Source organism: Amia ocellicauda, chromosome 4, assembly GCF_036373705.1.
Source record: "Amia ocellicauda isolate fAmiCal2 chromosome 4, fAmiCal2.hap1, whole genome shotgun sequence".
Taxonomy (NCBI): domain Eukaryota; kingdom Metazoa; phylum Chordata; class Actinopteri; order Amiiformes; family Amiidae; genus Amia; species Amia ocellicauda.
This window is the reverse complement of record NC_089853.1, coordinates 30,314,889-30,337,759: the sequence shown is the minus strand read 5'-3', so window position 1 is coordinate 30,337,759 and position 22,871 is coordinate 30,314,889. Positions and strand designations below refer to the sequence as shown.

Genomic DNA, 22,871 nt, shown 5'->3' with positions numbered 1-22,871 from the left:
AAAGATAAGCTGTTGAATTAATCCTTTGGTAACTAGGAATGACTGACAATCAAGGTCCTTTCCTACTGGTTGTGTCCCGCCAAGGTGTCCGAGGTAAATTACATTTTTTGTAAAATACATTACAACCTTAGGAGGTCTTCAAATTTTCTGAGTCATGTAAAACTGACTCTGGCAGTGTGAAAGCCTCCATAGGAGGCTTATATATTTTTTTAAATATATACATTATTTCAGACTTTTGTATGGAAAATTGACGGACGAACACTTTTGGTACAAACGGCGCTCCATACGTTTGTGCCTTGACATGATGTGGCCAGTGTGTGAAGACTGGGACTGGGGAGCTATAGGCCTGCAGGACGTAGAAGGAGAGAAAGTTAAAGCGCTGGCTATCTGGAGATTCCCAGTTCAAGTCCTTGCTTTGCCACTGCTTCGCTGAGAGTCACCCTTGGCAAAGGTCTTTACCCTCATGTCCTCTTTCTTTTGGGTGAGATGCAGAAAAAGAAGGATCTATTGTAATTTATTATGCAGCAGTTTTTACCAACAGATACAGTAATCTGCACAAGCCCTATTCTCCTTGGGTGAAAGTGTCCAATAAATTACTAAGAATCAGGACTATAATTATGATGTTATAGGTAAATTATCTTCAAAGTGGCAATTTAGACCAATTTAGTAAATAAATTGAATCAATTAAGTCGTTAAGTACTGAGATGGAATGAAAAACATAAGACCCCAGGGCTCTACAGGGCCATGGGTGAATATAATTGGTATACAGCACCACCTCACAGGAAGATATCAAATATATTTACATTCAAATTCATATGAAGACAAAGTTACACAGACCACATACATAACAGCACTGGGAGTCCCCAAATCACAAGACAGAGTTTTAAAAGTGGGGTTATTGTGGAGGGTTTCTGAGTTATTGCCTGAATAATTGCCTGGTCCATACTCACTCCTCTTGCCACTGGCTTTTGTTTTGGCTTTTATTCCAACTGAGCTCTAAATTATTTAATAAAAATCCCTAACTGAACTAATAATCTGATTCATTAAATGTTTTTAATTGGTTCCGGCTCTTTAAAAAGCTAGGGATTTTAAAGTTATCCGTGCATTTTTTAATTTCTTTTTTTACAGGCAGCTTGAAAAACTCCCAACTGTTTGAGATCTGAAAGGAAGATCTGATTACGAACATAATGTATTTAATTGAACAGAGTTCAAGGAAGGAAGAACAAGCGGACGGTGTGTCCTCAGCGCTGTGGACGGGGGAAACTGCCTTTTCTGAAAAACACTACTTTGTGTTTTTTTTTTTCCATTACATAAAATTTACTTAGCAACTCCTATACTGAGCAGGCTCTGTGGCGCTTTGAAAGGAGTGTCCCTTGTTAATGCTTGCGTTCTTTGTCATTTTCAATTCCCCCATCTGATGGGAAGGTAAGGTGATATTCCTTTTTAGTGCTCCTTTCTTGTACTACCTTTTCTCTGTATCATTCTTTTCAATTATATAGCGATGACTACGTGACATCACAATTTTGTTTTGATCATTTCTGTTTCCTGTTCTCATTTGGCTTTGTGTTTTCTAATGTGATTGAGATGGAGATGGGGGACTGTTGTCATTATGGGCTGCTTCGAAGGATTTCGGACGCACTTCCAACAGAGCGTGTTGTCTTTGGCTTTTGTCCCCACCACACTTTTAGTTTCTTAATTGGTCTGATGACATTATTATGAGTGCTTTACCTTGAGTCAAAAGCACATTTTAATCTTTTTAACATCTCTAATTAATAGAATACCTAGATAAAGTATGTAATTGGGAACTCCAGTCTCCAAAGACTAAGAGTGTGAGACCAAACCATTATATATTATTCTATTATACCATTATTCAGTGTAAGGGGATTTGTGGATTTCAAGTGACCTCTTGTTGACTGGGCTCCTGGGAGACTTGTTTGTCAGTTGGTGAAGGGTTTCTCCTTCAGTTGGCACTGGATGTCTGCTGTATTTTGTTCTAGAGCTACAAAGCTGCAAAAAACCATTAGGTCCTAATATGTTAACATCTTGTCAAGTGGCAAGATGGGTTAAGGAACAGCTGGCAGTTTTGGACCGTGATGAGCGGTAATAACTGCCAAATCTACACTGAATCTTTTTACAATATGCTGTCTTCTTCTTTGTGCTTTATATTAGATATTTTGACAATGTGCCAGATTAATTATTTAAGCAAGTGCCTGGAGTGTAAATTGGGGAAAATATAATTTAAACAAAACTACATTAGGAAGGAGGGGAAGGATTTCCTGTCCTTCTGAAATTGTTGTATGTGACTTGAAATATATATGTGGTTTCCAGCTGAGCCAGATAAATACACATATACTAGTACAGGTATAACCCGCTTTCCATGGCCCCACTATGCACGGATCCTTTATAACACAAATTTATTAAATCAATGAATTTAAAAATGAAATGTTAAAAATCATTAGAATATTAGCAAAACTGAATTGTGGCACTCGCCTTAGATGGCATAGCCTTTCAGTTCAGTTACACTGAGAAATTAAAAAACGTAATTATTCAAATTCACAAAGTGAGTCAAAAATCAAACAAAGTGGATGCTCCTTCACTGCAATCAGAATAACTCCCTAAAGACTAAAGTGTTGACAATGGTAGATCCATTTAGCTTCATTATTTTAGAGAAAGAAAGGAAAAAAATGTTACAAATTAACAAAAATTATTATAATGACAATGGACCCAAAGTGTGCAGAAGTGAAAGTTCTGTGGAAGAATCTAAAATGAAGTGAAAGAGCATCTGTCAGGCACCAGGAACTTCAAATCTGTATCATTGTTAATTTATCAAATCAATTTTCTGATTAACACCACATTTATATTAGTATTTAATTTTCATGTTTTTTTTTTTCATGCTTATGAAACCTATTCTCATTAATTATGTGTAGAACAGAATCCATTTAGCATGAATTTCATTTAGGATAGTGTTCAGGATTCTAGCTCTCATGCAAAGTGAGGTATACCTGTACTTTCTATTATACATAAGTCTAGGACAATAATTACAAACATTTTCAGAAATGCATTAAGAAATGAAGTCAAAAACAGACAAATCTATTCAATAGATACTTTGGCATAACCACGGTTACCTTTTAAAAGATTAAAGTTGTGTTTTTTTCCCTGGTGTTTTACATACACTCAGATATATGTTTTTTGTTTGTTTGTTTTTTCTTTGTCATCTGCACAAAGGGGTCTACTTTTATCATTAGGCACAGCAGCCCTTTGTGAATGGTATTTTATACAGATTGCCTGAGTGCCCGATAATGGAATTGCTGTGGTGAGGCGGGCTGAACAGCCAAAGTGCAGGAAAACGGGGCTGGCAGTGCCTGAGGGCCTATTGATCAGCCGGAGCCCAGGCCTGCACGGAGCAGATCCACTGCAGGTAGCCCCTGACCTCCATAAGTTGTAGATACATCATCGCTGTCATTAACAGCATCCAGACCCACACCTACATTATGCAAAAAAATGCCTCTCCCTACATTTTAAAATGTCTACAATAATATTTTAAATAGTTTAAATAGCTTAAAGGGGCCCCTTGTAGCAACTTCATACTCTGTTGGTGTGAATGTCTTTCTTTCTCCGAAACCTACAAGACACACAAAAAAAAAATAATGACACCCTTATACTCTACATGATGAGATAGCAAATAATCTAAATTATTATTTTCTCTCCAAATATTACTTATCTAGCTCTGTGGACCTGCCTGGATTTTTTTCCTTTGGATTCAAGATTACCCCCTCTCTCTGATTATCACGTCATAACCAGTTAGTTTGCAGCATTTAAGGGTTAAGTCTATGTGTAAAGCATGGTCAGGATAGGGATGGGTTCTGTGTCATATAGCCAACTCTCTCTCTCACTTTCGATTTATCTCATTCACCAGCATGCATACCTGTGTGTGTGTGTTTGTGTTTATTTTCTGGAAACTTTCAGATTCTTTATTAGTCTGACCAAAACAAAAACTCACAGTTCACAGAAAATTGCATGTCTGCTCTCCAGGAATTTAAAAAACAGTACAAAACAAATCTGTGTCCTGAACTATACGTGCATTTACAGGCAAATTGTATTTTTTAATTGGCTGATTATTTGATAATCACAGGAAATTCTTTGCTTGTCACTGTGGACACCTGCAGAATAATTGCCCACAATCTTGCTGATTCTCATTCACCTCTTCAGGTGGAGATGCAGGCAGGTGGCTGAGCTTGTGCTGATTATGCCACATTGAAATAGGCCTCTAAAAATGCAGTGTTTGTCTTATGTAGGTGAGTGGATCTTTTCTTCTTCTTCTTTTCTCTAACCAAAATATAACAGTGCCTGTCTACAGCCATCTGAGGATTACCATAGGAATTTTTTTGGTGTGTTACATTTACGGATTAATTTTATTAAATTGGAAAAATACAAGTCTGGATATATGTTATGAAAGAAGAATGCAATTTTTAATATTACGGTTTTGGTTTCCTTCGAAACAGTTGTGCTTAATAATCACATAATTGGGGATCATTGAAACTTATTTTTTGCAACTACGCGTATATAAACCCAAAGGGGATGGAACATTGCTGTAGCTCCAAATAACTGTATTTGAGATGATATATTTCCAAGTCTCTGCCCTGAGATCATTTTAATGTAATGTATGGAGATGCGTGTCTTCTGTTCTCCTGTTAGTAGATCTCTATTGGCTTCTATTAATACACTCAGATGCTTTAATAAATAAAAATGAGGAAGCATATTGTACTAGACCCTGATATCAGCAGGGGTTTTTTCTCTCCCAAAGTTAGGAGTATTAAACTGTATCAGTGACCATCTCCCTACTAAGTATTATCTTTCTTTCCAGCTTGTGTTTTCAAGCGGAAAATGGAAACCAAACTTCAAGTAGAATAGCAAGCAAATATACTATTTTTATTAGACTACTAGTTTACTGTGATATGATGGGGGGGCTTAAATACATTTTCCAGCAAAGACGAGTCTTGAATGATTCTGGTGCTTAGAGACAGGCGCCCTAGACTCAAGGTTAGAAAAACACTAATAACAGTACAGTAGCCCATGAGAATATAGGGTTTGTACTGGATAAGGAAAAACAAAAATGCGGGGGAAAAATAAATACTATGATTTTTTGTGTGTTTTCTTGTCAAAATTCTATTTTCAGAACTTAATTTCTTCAATTGCTTATTTATGTCTGATAACCGCATTTGCAGAAATGGAGTAAAACAAGAGTGATTTCAGATCATGAGAGTTAGTGGCTTTTACTTACTTGCAAGCACAATAGATCACCACAGCGAGAACAATGAGAATAAGGAGCACCAGAATAACCATCACTGCTATCAAGCCCTTCTCGTCATCATTGCTGGAACTGCTCAGTAGCTGGAGCTCCTCACATCTGCTTCCTTTGTAGCCTGGTTTGCAGCTGTCAGAGAGATGGGGACTTCAGTTACTAAATACACAAATGCAGGACTCTAGCTAGGCAAGGACCGAGACCTTCTCTAAAATGCATTGTTATATCTATTGTTTCGCTTTTTTCATATCCATTATCTATTTTTACATTGATATCTATCAATTACTGGCAGATCTAACAGATCACGGCACTGGTGTAAGCATGACTCTTGGAGGAAGAAAATTAACATCTGATTTGTATGACGTTCTCCAATTTGACGACTTCCTGAACACTACAGCTTACCTTACATGAAATAAGTATTTCTCAAGGTTGTTAGGACTTTGTGTTACTGAAACACTTGTCTTTGATCACACATCCAGTGTGTAGAAGCTACCACTGCAGCCTGACGGAGGGTATGTTATTTAATTTCTGAGCCCCTTCAAAAGCAGATCCTGGAGGTCTACAGGATCTTCTAGTTTCCATTCCAAACAATGACATAACTGAACCAATTGCTTTAACCACTTGAAGACACTGATCGGAAACCTCTATAATACCACCTTTTCCATTGTGAATTTCTGCATGGTATCCAAAATCTGACCCACATCCTGCTACTTTACTTGATCTGGTGTCAGCATGCAGATACTGTCCCAGTGATGCACAGCTATCAGATGCGGTTATTCATTTTTTGATTCTTAAATGTATAAGAACGTTGTGATTGGCAATTACTTTGCAGCTGCTGTTTTTGTTTTCCCTAACATTTCATTTTTCCCCCTTCTTCTGTTATAGCAACAGAATATAAATACAAGGATCTCCAAGGGCCCTGAAAGTGATAAAATGATAGCCCCCTAAAGCATGGCAGAGAGCTGCTGAAATGGGTTAGTCACCCCTTCCTGTTCTAATCATATTTTCTTCAAGGTATCACAGACTTTACAGCAACAATTTTCCTTTACACTGCTGCGTAAAATTGTTTGATTTGTATGAGGAAAGTTTCAGGTATAGGAAGAGAAGATCATGAAAATTCCCAAACTCATTTTCTTTCTTCTTTGTTTTGTTATTTTCTTTTAATTCCTGATTTGTATATATATATATATATATATTTATTTTATTTTTTTGTTTTTTTTTGTTTTTTGTTTTTTGTTTTTTTTGTATTATTCCTTGAAATGGTTTTAGATCCGCAACTAGATTACTCAATAATAACATGGTTGAATGTTCAATTATTTTAGAATTCTACTTTTCACTTCATGGTGAAAGGATTTTAAGACAGCATTTATTTGGAGTCATGCTGTCCTAACAAATCTTCAAATGAGGACAAATAATATTTTCTTCTCTGTAACCCTTTGTAATCATAATGATAATGGATTTCACCTCTGTGGAGATGGTTGATGGAAAAGCATGACGGATTTGAAAGTGGAAGAAAGTATTTTCAGCTGTATTGTGACTGAGCCACAAATCGAACCAAAAGATTAGACATTTTACAAAGATAATCACCACACAATATCTGCATCTAGGTACACTGAGACTGAGCCATACAACAGTAGACTTTTTCTGGATGGTTTACCACTACTGATAAGCTTGTTATGTTTGCATGAGTAGTAATTTACCTCCAAAATGGTAGCAACCACAAACACAGAAAATAATCTTTGGCACTGTAATGTTCAATACATAATGTCAAAACAAAGCAATACACAATTGGTAACCTACACACAAGTCAGGCTTGAGACTGTAGGGATTCTGTAACATGTTCCTCCATTTAAGCAGTAGGATGCTTCTGAGCCTTCACACAGGTCTCCATGCTCTGCAATAAAATAAAACCGCAACATGTTTAGTTTCCATGTAAGACTTACGTTTTATTTAAGCCTTGCATTTGTGCCCATAGTCTCTCTGCAGGTATTTAAGAGCCTCTGTTTACTAAAATCATTTGAAAGGACAAATTATGTTTGTTTTTTTTCCTCCACAAGATCTTAGCTAAGTAAATAGTACATTTTGCTTCTGTTCCCATAGTAACCAAAGTCTCCCACTAAGCTTTGGTTTATCAACTTTGGTTTATTAAGATTATACTGTACTCCCATAAGAAAGAACCCCCAATTTTTTGTGACGGTTACTATGAAATGTCAAACTGTGGAAAAGGAAGCATTAACAGTGCAACTTACTGTCATACATCCCATTTATAAAACAAAAAATAAAAAGGCTTTTGGCATACTCATGGACTCTTGGTTCAGACAGAGTGGTATATTCAGTTTATATATTAAAGCGTAAGTGTGCAGAAATAGCCAACAGTAACTACTATGCATTACCTGCTGTCATCATGTGTCCTAGGTTATTTTCCTGTTGATCTGAATGACGTTTCAGAAGTTGAGGTTCAATAATGTTTGGTGTTGTTCTGCAAAGCAAAACAACAAATAACCAGGGCGTTAAAATGCTATAGCTTGGTTAGCCGAGAAACAGGTTTAATTTCAATATGCAATATACTGTCCCCACTTTAGATTTCTTCTCAAATCTGGCAAACAACCGAAATTATGATATATCTATTATATGAATGTTTTACAGGTAGAACTTGATTTAAACATAATTTTCCCACTGTATTTGCAAGGTGACCCATATCGCAGTGTTTTGTTTTTGTTGTTGCCAAGTATACTGCCCCTTGTGGTATTTCGGAGCAGGTTGTATAAATTAGCAATTGGGTTTTGGTTGCAGGTTTGTGTAATCAGTTTGAGGACCAATACAACTCCTTAGCTTGTTATGGTTCTGTTTAGTTAGGCTGCAAGTATTCATATAAATATCGCAAATGTAATGCACAGACGTATGATTTGATACTACACCAGACAACATAACGGCTATCATTTTAACACTGCCGGAGAAAGTAACGTTAATATACAGCTGATATTAATTAAATAAATATGTATATTAAGAATGAACATATACCATATTTTTTCACAAAGCTCACTATACAGCTTTCTTCCTTAATTATCCTGCTGAAGATAGCATTAATTAATCACTAAAGGAAGTACCGTAGAGCTGCAGGTCACGTTTCATTTCTGATGAAGTGAAGATGCCTTAAAACAGCATAAATTGTCCGGATCCAATACTGCACCACAGATCTCACACTGTACATCGCATAGAAAGTTGTTCACAATAAACCAGCTCTTTATTATTGAACATCATGATACCTTACATCACGGATTCCCAAACCGATCCTGGAGAACACTCTGTCCTGCTGGTTTTTGTTCCAACTGAGATCTTAATTGGTTAATTGTATCCTTAATCGAACTAACAATACAATACAATACAAGGCTGAATTATGTAATTAAGTCCCCTAAAGTTCGACTGGAACAAAAACCAGCAGGACAGGGGGTCCTCCAGGATCGGTTTGGGAATCCCTGCCTTAGCTTGTATTACGTCATTTCAGCACCATCAGCACCTCACTTGTAAAGTAACCCGACATACTGTTATTTCGAAATGCAAGGAACTCTAGGAAATGCATTTTCATATTGAAATACATAAAACGTGTTTTTTAATGTCAGTTTCCAAGGTCTGTAGCTGTACTGAACTACAAAACTAATGCTTTAATCCCAGTTGATAGTGGAAGTCTTTCAGCTGATAGAAGTATCAATAGAAAATTAATTGGACATCTAGGGCAGTTTTTAGAGGCACTCTAACCTGAGAGATTAAAAGATCATATCAGTAAAGAGTTTAGCTGTCCCCTTTTATTGTTAGGTAACTAAATGTCAACCCTTTCCTTTCAAGAGGAAGATACATTGCTGATAGAGAGATCACTGCACACGGGTCCAGTGGTCATGGACAACTATGCCGTTTGGCGGATTCTGTCCATAAACAGTTTTTACTGTGACTTGAAAACTGCGACTTGCGTTTTAAAGTAGATACATTCACTTGAAAGCAGACTAGAAATATTAGAAAGCCCTTCTTGAAATAAGGATAGTGAAGGCTCCTAGCATTTAACGTCGCAAGTTAACGTAATATCCCCTTATATCAATTATTTAAAAAATCTAGAAGAGTACATTATTAATACAGAAAATGTAAAAGCATTTGTTAAAAATGAAAGGTTTAGTACTTACTGCTAAATTTAAATTTAGTTCCAAGAAAGTTCCAGTAGGTTGTCAAAATTAATCAGCTCGACTCCTTTGCAAAGGTCCTGGGAACTCTCGTTACATATGCTGTAGTTCAACGTCAGTAGGCGTGGGTGCCACCTAAAGCTGAACAATGTTGTGATTGCAGTTAGTCCACATTTCGAGTGGTTGAATATTTCCTAATACAAATAGCCATATTGTAAAGTAATCTGTCGTATTTGTGAAACTGACTGTGTTATTATGCCGTTAATCCCTTCTGCGTTTAACACACAATTCGTGCACAGTTCTTGTGTATATGCGTTATTGCATAGGGAAGTGCGTTTTTAAAGATTTATCCAGACATACCTAAGATTTTTGTTTCTACTACGTTCTGTGATACGATTACATCAAGGCTTCCTTTCTGCGGCAATTAATAACAATGGCAAGTCAAAGAGCAACATTTACTAGGTCATGTCTTTAAGGAAACGCGTCATTTAAATTTTGGGTTGATGTTTGGGTGGTGAGATTTGATGATTGTATCAAGTCAGTGGAATTTCAGGAATTAAATAAAATAGTCTTCATTCCGTAGGTACCACATTCAGGAACGTGGTGATGACTCGGAGTAAGACAGAGAGAAGTCAGTCTATGGAGTGAATGTATGCGCCCCCACCCTCTATTCTTGGTCCAATCATTTGGGATCTTTACACTGTTCTGTGGTCTGAATCACTGTTCACAAAACTTTAGTTAACATATTTTAATGTTCACAAGAGCATTATTTTATTTCAACGGTGTCAAATAAAACTCACTTGGCAGATGCTGGATTTGGAATGGAAATATACTCTTTTGGATTCTTAGGAAAGATCACTAAGGCCCAATTTCCATTTGTGTCCCCGGGTGCGTGTGTCCCTGCTGATCTGGAAAAGCTCCTCTGGTTTGATGTGGTCGATGTCTTTCATGATTTTGAAGACTTGGATCAAGTCCCCACGTAGTCTCCTCTGTTCCAGGGTGAAAAGGTTCAGTTCCTCAGTCTCTCAGTAGGACATTCCCTTCAGACCTGGAATAAGTCTGGTTGCTCTCCTCTGAACTGCCTCTAGAGCAGCAATATCTTTCTTGAAGTGTGGAGCCCAGAACTGTACACAGTATCCAGATGAGCTCTAACTAGTGCATTGTACAGTCTGAACATTACTGCCCTTGTTCTCAGTTCTACACTTTTGACAATATACCTTAACATTCTGTTTGCCCTTTTTATTGCTTCCCCACATTGTTTGGATTGGGAATGTGATGAGTCCACATAAACTCATAGGTCTTTCTCATGCATTACTTCTTCCAGTTCTATTCCTCCCATAGTGTAATTATAGAGGACATTTTTATTGCCTGCATGCAATACCTTGCACTTGTCCACATTGAATTTCATCTGCCAGGTGCCGGCCCACAACTGAATATTATCTAAGTCCCTTTGAGTAACCTGTGCTGCCGAGATTGTATCTGCTGAGCCACCTATTTTAGTAAACAATTTGACAAGTTTGCTAACTATCCCAGAATCCAGATCATTAATATAGATTAGAAAAAGCAAAGGCCCTAGTACTGATCCCTGTGGACAGTAACTCCACTAACAACCTCACTCCAGTTAGAATCAACTCCTCTAATCGACACCCTCTGTTTCCTATACATCAACCAGTTCATAATCCATCTACTTACATTACCCTAAATGCCTACAGCTTCCAATTTGAGGATCAGACTTTGGTGTGGAACCTATTAAACTATAGCTTTCTAAAAGTATATCATATCATATGTTTTCATGTGATCTACAGCTGCAGTTGCATGTTCAAAAAACTAATAATAAATTAGTAAGACATGATCTGCCTCGTCTAAACCCATGTTAACTATCTCCAAGAATATGGTTTTCATTAAGATGCTCCTTGATTTTCTGTCTAATCTTTTTTCCAAAATTGTACAGGTAATGCAGGTAAGACTGATTGGTCTGTAATTTCCTGGTTCAGTTTTGTCTCCTTTCATGTGGATAGGTATGACATTTGCAGTTTTCCAATAATTTGGCACATCTGGTTTGTTTTCTAAGATACTTCCATTTTTAGCCTTTATCTGTTTTACTTCCTCCTTTGTTGACCTCTTGCTGTTGTAGTATTGACAAAAGCTCTTTGCATTAGTTTTAGCTCCAAGAGCTGTTTCTTTGTATTTCCCTCTTTGCTTTCCTGATCCCTTTCTTAGGATCTCTTTTGCAGTTCAACATATTCTTTGTATTTAGTTTAATCTCTATCCCTTTTATATGCGCTATACAACATTTTCTTTCTCTTGATGTTTTTTTTGCATACTGCTATTAAACCATTTTGGCCAATGTTTTTTGGTCCTCAATTTGCTACGTTTTGGTACAAATTCCTCCTGAGCCTCAAGTAGTATATTCTTAAAATAACCATCCATTTTCAACTGAATCTGTATCCAGTGTGCTCCAGTCTAACTCTTCTAAGTTCAAGGTTTGCTTTTCTAAAATTCTAGACCATTGTTTTAGACTTGGTTCTTGTTTTTTGAAAGTATGGCTCAAAGCTAACCATATTGTGATCACAGTTTGCCATTGGTTCTCTAACTAGTGTCCCTCTGACTCTATCTCGGTCATTTGAAAAGATCAAGTCAATGCATGCACTCTCCCTGGTTGGTTCCCTGACAAATTGAGTTAGAAAGCAGTCATTTACCATCTCAACCATTTCTATTTCTGCTTCTGTAGTCCCAACTGGGCTTTCCCAGTCTATGTTTGGGAAATTGAAATCTGCCATTATAACAGTCACATCCTTGATACATGCAGTCCTGATTACATTGTAAAATGCAACATCTTTCTGAATATCTGAATTTGGTGGTCTGTAATACACTCCCACTACTAATCCTCCAGATCTTTTATACAAAATTTAACCCACAAAGACTCTGTTTCATTACTAGGATCTAATTTGAGTTTTTCTGCCTCAATAGTTGAGCAGATACATAACTTAATGTACACAAGTGCTGGTATTCCAGTCTGTTCAATATTTGCATTAAAGTTTTCCACAAGACTGGATTAGAATAATTGCAACATTGCCAAACACAAAATGGTGGCAGAAACACACAAATGTTATTCAGGGATAATTTAATGTAGTAAATATTGTTATTTACACTCATTTATAAATGATTTACTTTCAGGTTTTGTTGAATACCAGTTCAGCCTGGAGAAAACAATAAGAATTCCAGGTGATTGAACTGAGTTAAAACAATGGTGTGTGTAAATGTTTGACTGACGTTCCATAGAAATCAATAGAATGGCACCCAAAAATGTTTACACATACTTTGTCTCTACTTTGTTCAAATAAGCAAGTATAGTTTAACTAACAATATGTATTTCTTTAAAATAATCCCTGAATAACATTGTTTACAATGAATGGTGAGAATACTTTAGGCTACAACTGTCTTTTTGGTAGCTTTGGCACTGTGCAATCTGCAGTCCACTGTTGACAGCCATCCAGTAAACTGCTGTTTATAGGCAACCAGAGACCAAACTATGAAATAAATGACAGCTTTACATGTTTTGGAGTATTGATAGCTCTGTATATGTTTTTCTGTTTACCATGAATATTGCTGTATAAATAAACTGTTAATTTATTTATCTCACATTTCCTATTGCCGTTTTGATTTTCTAAAGAAGTGGCCTGTTTTAGGCGGACTTAAATAATCCATGTGGAAATAATAGGTACAGTAATAAAATCACTTACAAACTGCAACCCACTTGCCATAGAGAATTCAGCACCCAGAATTTGAGGATGGCTTTCCAATGTGCATCAGTAGTCTTTGAAAGAGAATGACCCCTTGAACCTAGGGGGGTGATGTTGATTGAACCCTGTCCTAAATCTGAGACAGATGTGATAGGTAGTACAAGACTCACCTATAAGATTGCCTTCAAGTGGAATGCAGTCACCTATCAGGTGCCACACAAGGATGGTTTAATAAGTATAACAGGGAACCCAACCTGACGCCCTGTTGAAGCATGTTGCCCTTTTTGTATATATGAACTGCATTTGTTAATGACGTTATTTGTGGCCTCTCCTTGGCCTTGTCAAATGTTAACACCTAGTAGTGAGGAAAGAGAATACCCATTTGTCATGTGACAGTCCTCTGCAGAAATGAACAAAGATTTCACTGCCTAAACACATTTACAAATTGCAACTGAATATTGTCTTTTGTAATAATTAAGGCTGTTGCCCCTTTGAAACAGCTTCATTTGCAGTGATTAATAGATAGAGAGGTGATGAGACCACCTCGGTAAATGTAACACAATACGTTATTAATGTCTGATGTGTAGAAATGCAAGTGCTGCCCGACAGCAGTTTGTGTTCATCATTGAGTTCTTCATGATGCCTCATTTATAAGCTGGAAGAAAAACTACCCAGCTGATCCAAGCACGGTAGCTGGAGCGTAGTGAGTCCAGGGCCCAGGAGATTGCTGTGAAAAAAACAATAGCTGTCACTGACAGTGTTTGACAGACTTGCTCTGCTAATGAACTGACATGTATATGAATCCAGTTCTGCAATTTACAGTAGTGATCGTGTTGCTGTTTTAGAATAAACGTAATAATTTAATTATGTCTATGAACCTTATGATCTAATTAACCATTTTTATGAATTGATAATTAATCTAGTTTATGCTTCCCAGAAAACTGTAAGACAGGGAAAGGTTAGGTGCACAGCCATTACATGGTACGTTAAAATATTTAATTTGTTCTGAAAAAGACTGAATATGTGTGTGTGTGTGTCTGTATATATATATATATATATATATATATATATATATATATATATATATATATATGTATGAGAGAGAGAGATCACAAATATCAACATTCATCTCAATCAGCAGGAACATAAGATTGTGTAAAACCCCCAAACTACAATATTTTGCCTAAATCTATATCAAACTATAACTGAGTTGTATTTGCTCCATCTTAGCAGACTAACTGACCATTCTTCAGTATTATCCCACTAAGCAGTGAAATTACTTTTCCACTAACTAAGAATAATATTTTATAATTAAGTCTACTTGTGTGTATTACCCACATATTAATCAAGCAAATTTACATAAGCAATTTTCTTTTAGTGACAGTTAAGCTGTCCTGCAGATTTTGTGGATATTCATAATGTGCCCTTAAACTTATTGTGGAAAGTGTGTTTATTTAATTATGCTCATTTGCATGAGTAAATTAGATTCTTGTCATCCCAGTGCATCTCGGTGCATGCCGGTGCACTGCGGTGTTGCTAATATATCACGCTCTCTGAATTTCACAATGATTGGATTTACAGTTGTAGCGTTATTAAAGAAAAAGGTGTTTCATAATTCAGTTAGCTCTAGCTTTAAATTAAGGCGTTTATTCTCCAATTAGTTATATAAATTTTCCAAAGCAAACAGAAACCCAGTGTTTGTTTGCAGCACAAATGTGATGGCTTCTCCTGTAATGACTAATATATTGATTTTGTAAACCTCTCTAGTTCAAAATACAAAACGGCTAACTGGAAATGTGGTGTTTATTTCTTTAATTGTGTTGACGGTTACCTAATTCTACGACGCCTATACTATTTATTTTGGCAGTTCAGTTTTTGTCTGCTTGGAAAAAGAGAGAGCTCTACGTTCTGTGCAGACATTGCCAGTCATGTGTGCTATGCAGTAAATAAAACTTGCACCCGGGTGCTTGGCACTCATAATTGAAATAAATAAAAATAAATAAATACATAAATGTAACCCTTTAAGGATGTTCTTTTCTTCTGAAAACAAAAACCTAAAGAATAACAAATACAAATGTATATTAAAACTGCTTGGTTTTGAGTGTTTCCTGTATGCATAAAGGAAGTGTAGATTTTGAAAATCAGATTTCAAAGCTACACCTAGGCGTGAAATGATGATAATGAGCAGCATGTTCTTGCCTTCTTCCTTTGTCCTGCCATCAATAAGACTGGGCACTCTATCCCTTGAGCTTGACAGTATTTATCTAAGACAAACTCTTCTTTTCACTATTGGCAGGTAGGTTTATATTAATGAGGGTATGAGTATTTATATTTAATTCCTTTTGTACAAGACGAGCAATACATGAGGAAACTGTGGACCAATCTGATTTGAAATACAAATTATTATTTTCAAAAGTGTATTTATCTCACTTGCACTATTGAAATGTTTGAGTCAATCACAACTGTATGCTACATGGGCTATCTGTTTAGTGTAATGAATAAAGCACTTCGTTTCCTTTATAGAGATTTTTTAAAAGCCTATAAAGATTTCTTCATCCTATAAGAAACACATCTATCTTTAGTTCAGTCACATGTTTAAACTATTATTTCAGCCAACGCGTCAGAACGGTTGAGACTGTTTAAACGGATGCTGCTGAAAAGTTTTAAATTGCAATATTCAGAACCCCTGACAAACTAAACATCTACAAGCAAAAACAGATTAAGAGCAAAAAGTTAGACTTCCATTCCAAGTGTGATCCGGTCCATTAGTTACTTCTTGCCTGTTCCAAAGAAATGCAAGCAGAGTGGTCACGTTCTTGAAGCGCAGATTACACATTTCTGCACAGATTTGCAGAATCCTTCTGATCCCATTGGTGGGGCCGTGCTTATCCGCGCAGAACTGCGGAAATCTGCGCAACACAAATGCAACCAGTTACAAGATTCATCTGTGTTGAAGGGATCGAATCAAACTTTGAAATGGAATTCGAATTCATAGAGATAAATATAACGTTCGCTTATCGCATACATTTAAAAAAAACAAGTCAGATTCAGTAAAGGTGAATTGAGCCGGTGTCAGAATTATATATTTTAACCTTCACATCGATAATTGGCATTGTTATACCCGTCAGGTTTTAAAAAACAGGGGTTGTCAAAAGGTGAATAGTCAATGTGGTGCGTATAAGAACGTTTCACTTTGGTATAGCTGTCGCGCAGGGTATCATTTGACAAAAATAGGGTTTCACAGATAGATTATTCACATTTCCAAACTCGCTGACACCACACCAAATTCCTGTTGCCTATACATCTGTTAGACTGACCTCATTGCTTTTATTTGCTGATTGGCTGGTATTTCCCATGCGTATAGAGAACCAAACAATTTGATATAAGCATTTTCATCGTGATGTTGTAATACATGAAATAATGTGCAAAACACCTATCAGCATTGTCCATACGACTCGGGAGATAATATTAAGGAAATTGATATAATCAACACTTTAGTAACTATTACTATATAGCTATATATTGCATTAGTATAAGAAAACGTTGAAAAAAATGAACCTAATGCCTTTCAGTTAATAATTATGTTGTTACATAAGCCCTCTCTTGACGTTACCTGAGCTTAAGTATTCTTAAGCGACTCCCAACGTTTTAGGCGTATAAATAACAACTCTGAATTATTATCTCCTTTTGTATCCTACCTGTATTTTCTTGGATATTTGTTTTGAAATCATTCAGACTTAATTTACACCTTGAAATATTCTGTCTGCCTACTGTTAAGCATGTAATACTAAATCATGTCATGCTTTCTATTAAAAATCATTTATCTTAAGAAAATGGCAGAACTAGAATGGGGGTGGGGGGCATTTTATATACTGGATGTTTTATAAGGTCGAAAACATAGCATGGCATATGATTAGTCTCCCCTATAGCAAATCACATATGTATGCATCTCTCCCAGTAACGTGTCTATATATATATTTGAATATTATGATCATCTCTAACTCCCCGTTTTCTTCGCTAGAATAACCCAATGACGATCCTATTTTCTGAGATAGCTCAACCCCTTTAGCAGAACACGGACAGCCTTGTTTAATTATAAAGAGGCTGTGAAGAAGCTATGAGATTGATTGATGTGTGTTTTAACCATCGAGGGGCTAATCCGCTTGAATGACAAACGGTTAAGCCAATTGGTATAAAGATAACAAGTCTATCCCCGTAGTGTTTTTATTTCAGGAACCCTTGAAAAAAAAATTACTTCAGATACGGAGAGAGGCAATTGAAGCATAAAGCTGATGTCTTACAAAAACAAGGATACCCAAGCGGAGCTTTCATTCGGGGTTACCGGGACGTAGCCACACAGCACAATCTTATTAGGGGAAGCGAGTGCATTTATCAGGGCTCTGGCAACTGCAATTTACAAGGCGTTTGAACGTTTCTGCTCTCCTATTCTGAACACCTATGTCGTTATCGTTGCATTTTATGGCGTTTGATCGAGTGGGGTTTTTATTTTGCTCCTTCCAAATCCGCTTTCACAGCCATACTGGGATCTGAGGTTAATCACATTTTCAGCACCTGGACAGCTCCTCGCCGTGGAAGACCTCTATTCGGGATAAGGAGTCCCTGCTATGATCGTGGGGGAAACCCTCTTCTAAGCAGGATCGGGCTGGTGTTTTCTCCTCGTTGTAAGGATGCCGTTATCTAGTTATTTGGTTAGTCGGGGATACTTAATAACATCTTGGTGAATGATGATGCTTGCATTTCGGAATCGGCTTCCTCGTTGTGCCCCGTATTGTAAGCAGCAGCAGGGGTGCTTGTCCAATGCAAAACTGCTAAGGATAGCAGCCTACACATTGCGATCACGGAGCTTCACGCACACTGATCCTCGGCAAGGGAGACATTATCATCATCACGGGGGCAAGGGAGGCACGATTAGACCGTCAACAATGTAATCCAAGAAAGGTAGGTGTGTTGGTCAAAATAAATAATTCGTTATTGATAGTTTATGGGTTTCTCCCCCGCCTCCATCGGTGACCCCCCCACCCCCAACACAACCACCACCACCACCACCACCATCCCACCAACCCCCCACCCTATACCTCCTACCACCTCTTCTTGTGTATTAATTAACGGTGACTTTAGATTCAGGGTTTAAAGCATGCATCTGTCTCTATTATTTGTATTAGTATTAGTATTATTTAACGTGTGTATTATCATCGTATTTGTCGACACTGAGAAGCTGTTGTCCGCATTTGTAATCTTACGGATTTGGTGTGATCGCAGGATTGAGTTATGCATTGATTCGGAATACGTACAGTTACCGACAACGGTTCAAGGCCTTGTAAATGAGCAAAATGAAAGGCATGATACAGATTTATGGAAGGATCAACAACATGGATCGGTTCCAACCCAATCGACAACCAAACAAACCAAAAACTTCGGCTTGGCTTTTCTGCTTACTCATAAAGAGCGATCCAGTGTATTTGGAAGCTGCAACGGTGTCTGACCGGCTGAAGATAAAAGTGAAAAGAAAGCAGCCACGGCATGTGTACCTGTTTATTAAAATATTAGTATTGAAGCCAATAGGACCCGTTCTTGCTTTTGTCGGTGACTTTATATTCCTAGTCGGGCATGGACAAAAGTTATGAGTAATGGCTGAATTTGTTCTTCTGAAACTCCTAGTGGCCTATATGTAGGTTTGAAGAGGGACAGAACTGGCACAGCAGGATGGGGAGGTTCAAGACTAGTTATGGAGAACAATACTGAGTGCTTTAACGGGACCGTTGTCTTACTTAAAACCATCCAACAAACAAAAACAGTGGGGACAAAGACATCCCTCAATGCTACTCAGACTTAATTTATGTTTAAAAGATTTAGGGATTGAAATACACCCATACATTAAAACGACTATGTACCTTATATTTCTCTTCCTGATAACAAAAAAACTTTTGCTAAGGAAATGGCATATTTACTAAGTTATACAAATATATGTATGTATTTATGTAGTTATTATGTAGTTCCTCTAAACTTGTGTATGATAAAGTTCTTGTTGTGTAAACTTTGAAGTGCAGGTCAATTATTTAATATAGTTTTCTAGAGACTTCACACAGATTTGAAACCTAGCCTGTTCCTCCTTTATAGATTTGCCATTGCCTCTCACACCTGTTGCTTATCGCTCCCTTGCTTCCTCTGTAGTGTAGCCCCCAGCAAAATCTGCACATTGATTGAATAAAGAATGAACCAAACATTGTGTTTTCCCCATATAAGTCATTTGGCTCAAAACGCAGGGTTATTGCTTATTTGGAATGCAGAGTGTACATACTTCATTCAAAGAGTTATGGGTAGAAATTAACCACTGCCACCACAGTAAAGAATTGTAATTGTTCATATACAGGATGCTTTATAGATCAGGTAGGGTAAACTTGAATACAACTGCCCCAGATTAGTTTGTTTTACAACTGAAGGGAAAAGGCAACATTAGAAGTGTGCAGGGATGAAAGTTTAACTTGCAGGAGCTTCAGCGCAGTGCCAGACTCCAGTCCTAGAGGGTTGTGGTGTCTTCTGGTTTTTGTTCCATCCCAGCTCTTGGCTCCTTAATTGGTCTAATTAAATGATTCACTGGGTGAATTGAACACTTCTCTCCAGACTCTGAAATGTTCTGTGGGGACAATATTTGGAGTAATCAACATCTTTTAAGTTATCAGCATTAAAACTAAAATTTGCAAGTCTTAGTTAAGCCTACCTGAGAAAATAATTACATTCATTGAATAATTGAGAGCTCCTGTTGGAACAAGACATCTGACACTTCATTCAGGATTGGATTGGAGTCTGACAATCCTGCTCTGGAGGCAACCTATGAGTGTTTCCTGACCAGGCCTCACTTTCTTATTCCTTACATCCCTTGTGTCTTTAATCCTACAGGGTAGTATTTACAATACAGTAAGGAATATTAGTCTCCCCAAAATTGAATATTCTAGTTCATTCCAGGGGTGCTCTACAGGAGTGAGGTCAGGACTCTGGGCAGGCAATTACATTCTTTCAGTGCATGTCCACCTTTTTGACATGGCACTTTGTGGTGTTGGTCCTCACTATGCTATTCCATCACTGCCGTGCCTGCACTGTTGTCCAGAATATCACAATATACGCTGTCAGGTAATACAACCTGCAAATTCACCAACATGTACATAGGGATAGGAGTCTAAATGTAGACTGGGTTGTATTCACTCATGGGTAGCGTGTGCAAACCAAAATAATTAGTAATTAGACAATAGCTTTTTAATTTCATCACACAAATCCTGAAAGAATTGACACTCTGCGTAGTTCAGATGTGTTTTTCAAAAAAACTAAAATTGATATAGACTACCACAGCAACAATTCAAATAAACATAATCTTGTAGGTAATTAGATTACATAATTTTTTCAGTTAATAAATTGCCTAGTTTCAGAATAAATAGTAAAAAGAATATTTGTTCTTAATGCTGCTTGCAGTAGTTTCTCTCTCTCTCTTTCATGTTGTTACGAAACCAGGAACAGAGAAGGTATTATGAATGAGTGGATGAATTTGAGGTTTTACAGAAACTTTTAAACTTTTTAAAAGTATGAAAATCCCCCTCTTGATTAACCTTTGAAGAATATTTAAGAAAACATTATTAAGCTTTTTCTGAAATCGTAGAACAGGCGATTTTTGTGGTTACAGTCACACATCCTAGAAAATATCACTGTTGGGAACTGAGTGCTAATTTGCTTGGACTTTATAAATCAAGTCCATATTAAAGTTGTTTATCGGTTGAGAACAGAACTTTTTTTTAAAACAGTTTTAAGGTTTAAGCATGAATTATATAATAACAATAACATGCACTGATAAGCAATAACAAAATACAATTATTTTATATACGTATTTTCATTAAAATGTGTAATTTGTATTTTCAAGTCTATTTTGTGAGTGTACTTTAAAAAGTAATTCATTTTTGGAAACAAATACTCAAAATACATATGGGTAGTTTCACATTGAAACGTCCATTTCAAAGGTAAAAATGGCCTTGCACTGAAAACAACAAGACATTTCAACAGCAGGTAAGAAAACAAAAATGTATAACAGTTGTTTTATTAGATCTATTATTTTTGTTGCCGTGGTTGTTAGTTACTTTTGTAATTGTTCAGTTTTATACATAACATAAATAAAGAACAAATACAGTACCTGAAATACTTGAACTTGAAACTTGAAAACACAAGATTGTGCGACCTTCTTTTTCGTGAGGGGTGACATTGACGTTGCATTACTATTAGACTTCGTAAGCCAAAGCCTGGGGAAGCCTATTATTATTATTATTATTATTATTATTATTATTATTATTATTATTATTATATATTAAATGTATTATGCACTCTCATAGTTCTTGTCTGAAGCCACAATGCCGATCAGTTAGAATGTCTTCGTCAGGAATATGGGATCAGGTTGAGGAGGCCCCATTCCAGAATATGACCACGCCAGGGCCTTCCCACATGTGCAACAACATCCCAGTGGTACTCTGGGGACAGAGCTCACATATACGGGAAGGGACACAATCTATTAGATATCAAAATTTTAATACATTTAATGTCCATTGGTGTAGTCTAATCCTGCGACTGTGTGAATTTTAAGAAACAATTTAAAAGCAGTCACTATTCATGGTTTAAATAAATGTTTCTGGCTGACCTTTGTAAATCACATTTTGCTTTGTTAAAGGTGTTTTGTATTTTGAAATTATAATTTCAAAATACAAATGTATTTGGTATTTAAAATACAGTTTACAGTTTAAATGTTGCATTTTGTAATGAAATACAGTATTTTGCCCAACCCTGGTAAAATGTTTTTAAGAACCCATGTTATAATTTGGCTTGACTGTACATATTGCATACAAGGAAGCAAGTTTTACAACAGCACCTCCGTATAAATATCAATCTTCAAAATGACCATCTCCACTGTGCTCCTATGTAGTTCACAAGGCCCAAGTTCCCAGATACTTTGTTTGTGTTGGCTCTGTTTTGTGCTAAGGATTGTATACTATTCATCGTATCACTCTCTCAAGACTGCTCATTGTGGTACACCAGGAATCTGTATTTTAACAATAACTCATGTTTCTCTTTTCCCCCTCTCTCTGTAGGTTCATTATGTATACAGTCTGTTGCCTGTGCACTCTACTTGGGAGTTAGACTCGGGTAAAATTATATGGAATCCCAGCCCCTACCCAACTCTTTCACCATGACCAGCCCTCAGTAAGTACCATTCTCCATCATCCTGACCTTGAATACTCCTGTTACAGATGTTCAGTTTGAGAATGCAGAACAACTGCGCAAAAAAAAAGAAAAAAAGCATTCAGATGCTTCAAACATGAGGAGTATGTTGGCTGGTTCCTAAGAATTCACTCACGCCAATTGGGAATTGACCAGCTTGTTTGGAATGCAATGTGAGTGGATCTCACCTCTCCTAACAATTTCACTTACCTTGCAATTTTTTTGGATCAAACAAAATCTATAGAAGATTGAGTAATTGATGAAGCACAGCAAGGCTCAGTATGAACAAGGAGATGGGAGGACCTTGTGAGCAACCTCTCAAGCTAACACATTTTGTTCTGGCAACATTGTAGTTTTGTTGTATTTTGCTTCTGACAAAGGCTACGT

General features: G+C 36.8%; 2 protein-coding genes across 2 annotated transcripts in view; one reads left to right on the top strand and one right to left on the bottom strand.

Moving 5' to 3' along the window:
- Nucleotides 1–231: 231 nt before the first annotated feature.
- On the bottom strand, nucleotides 232–9,790 carry nrg4 (neuregulin 4). Its single transcript, XM_066701846.1, has 5 exons — nucleotides 9,475–9,790; nucleotides 7,696–7,781; nucleotides 7,103–7,196; nucleotides 5,282–5,434; nucleotides 232–3,622 (listed from the first exon to the last, which is right to left on the bottom strand). Exons 2-5 carry the CDS (start codon nucleotides 7,706–7,708, stop codon nucleotides 3,583–3,585), a joined length of 300 nt encoding a protein of 99 aa, XP_066557943.1. The 5' UTR covers nucleotides 7,709–7,781; nucleotides 9,475–9,790; the 3' UTR covers nucleotides 232–3,582.
- Nucleotides 9,791–17,454: 7,664 nt separating this feature from the next.
- tmem266 (transmembrane protein 266) overlaps nucleotides 17,455–22,871 on the top strand; it is an 85,913-nt gene continuing 80,496 nt past the window's right edge. The window contains exons 1-2 of the mRNA XM_066701844.1: nucleotides 17,455–18,173; nucleotides 22,355–22,466. Coding sequence (XP_066557941.1) covers nucleotides 22,420–22,466 — 47 coding nt within the window. The 5' untranslated portion in view covers nucleotides 17,455–18,173; nucleotides 22,355–22,419. The remainder of the gene's footprint in view (nucleotides 18,174–22,354; nucleotides 22,467–22,871) is intronic.

What these genes read in the sequence shown, in the direction of transcription:
- nrg4 (XM_066701846.1), bottom strand. An exon ending in GTCTCAAGCCTGACTTGTGT is followed by an intron (nt 5,435 to 7,102) that starts GTAGGTTACCAA and finishes TCTCTCTGACAG; the next exon opens with CTGCAAACCAGGCTACAAAG. An exon ending in GTGATCTATTGTGCTTGCAA is followed by an intron (nt 3,623 to 5,281) that starts GTAAGTAAAAGC and finishes TGTGTCTTGTAG; the next exon opens with GTTTCGGAGAAAGAAAGACA.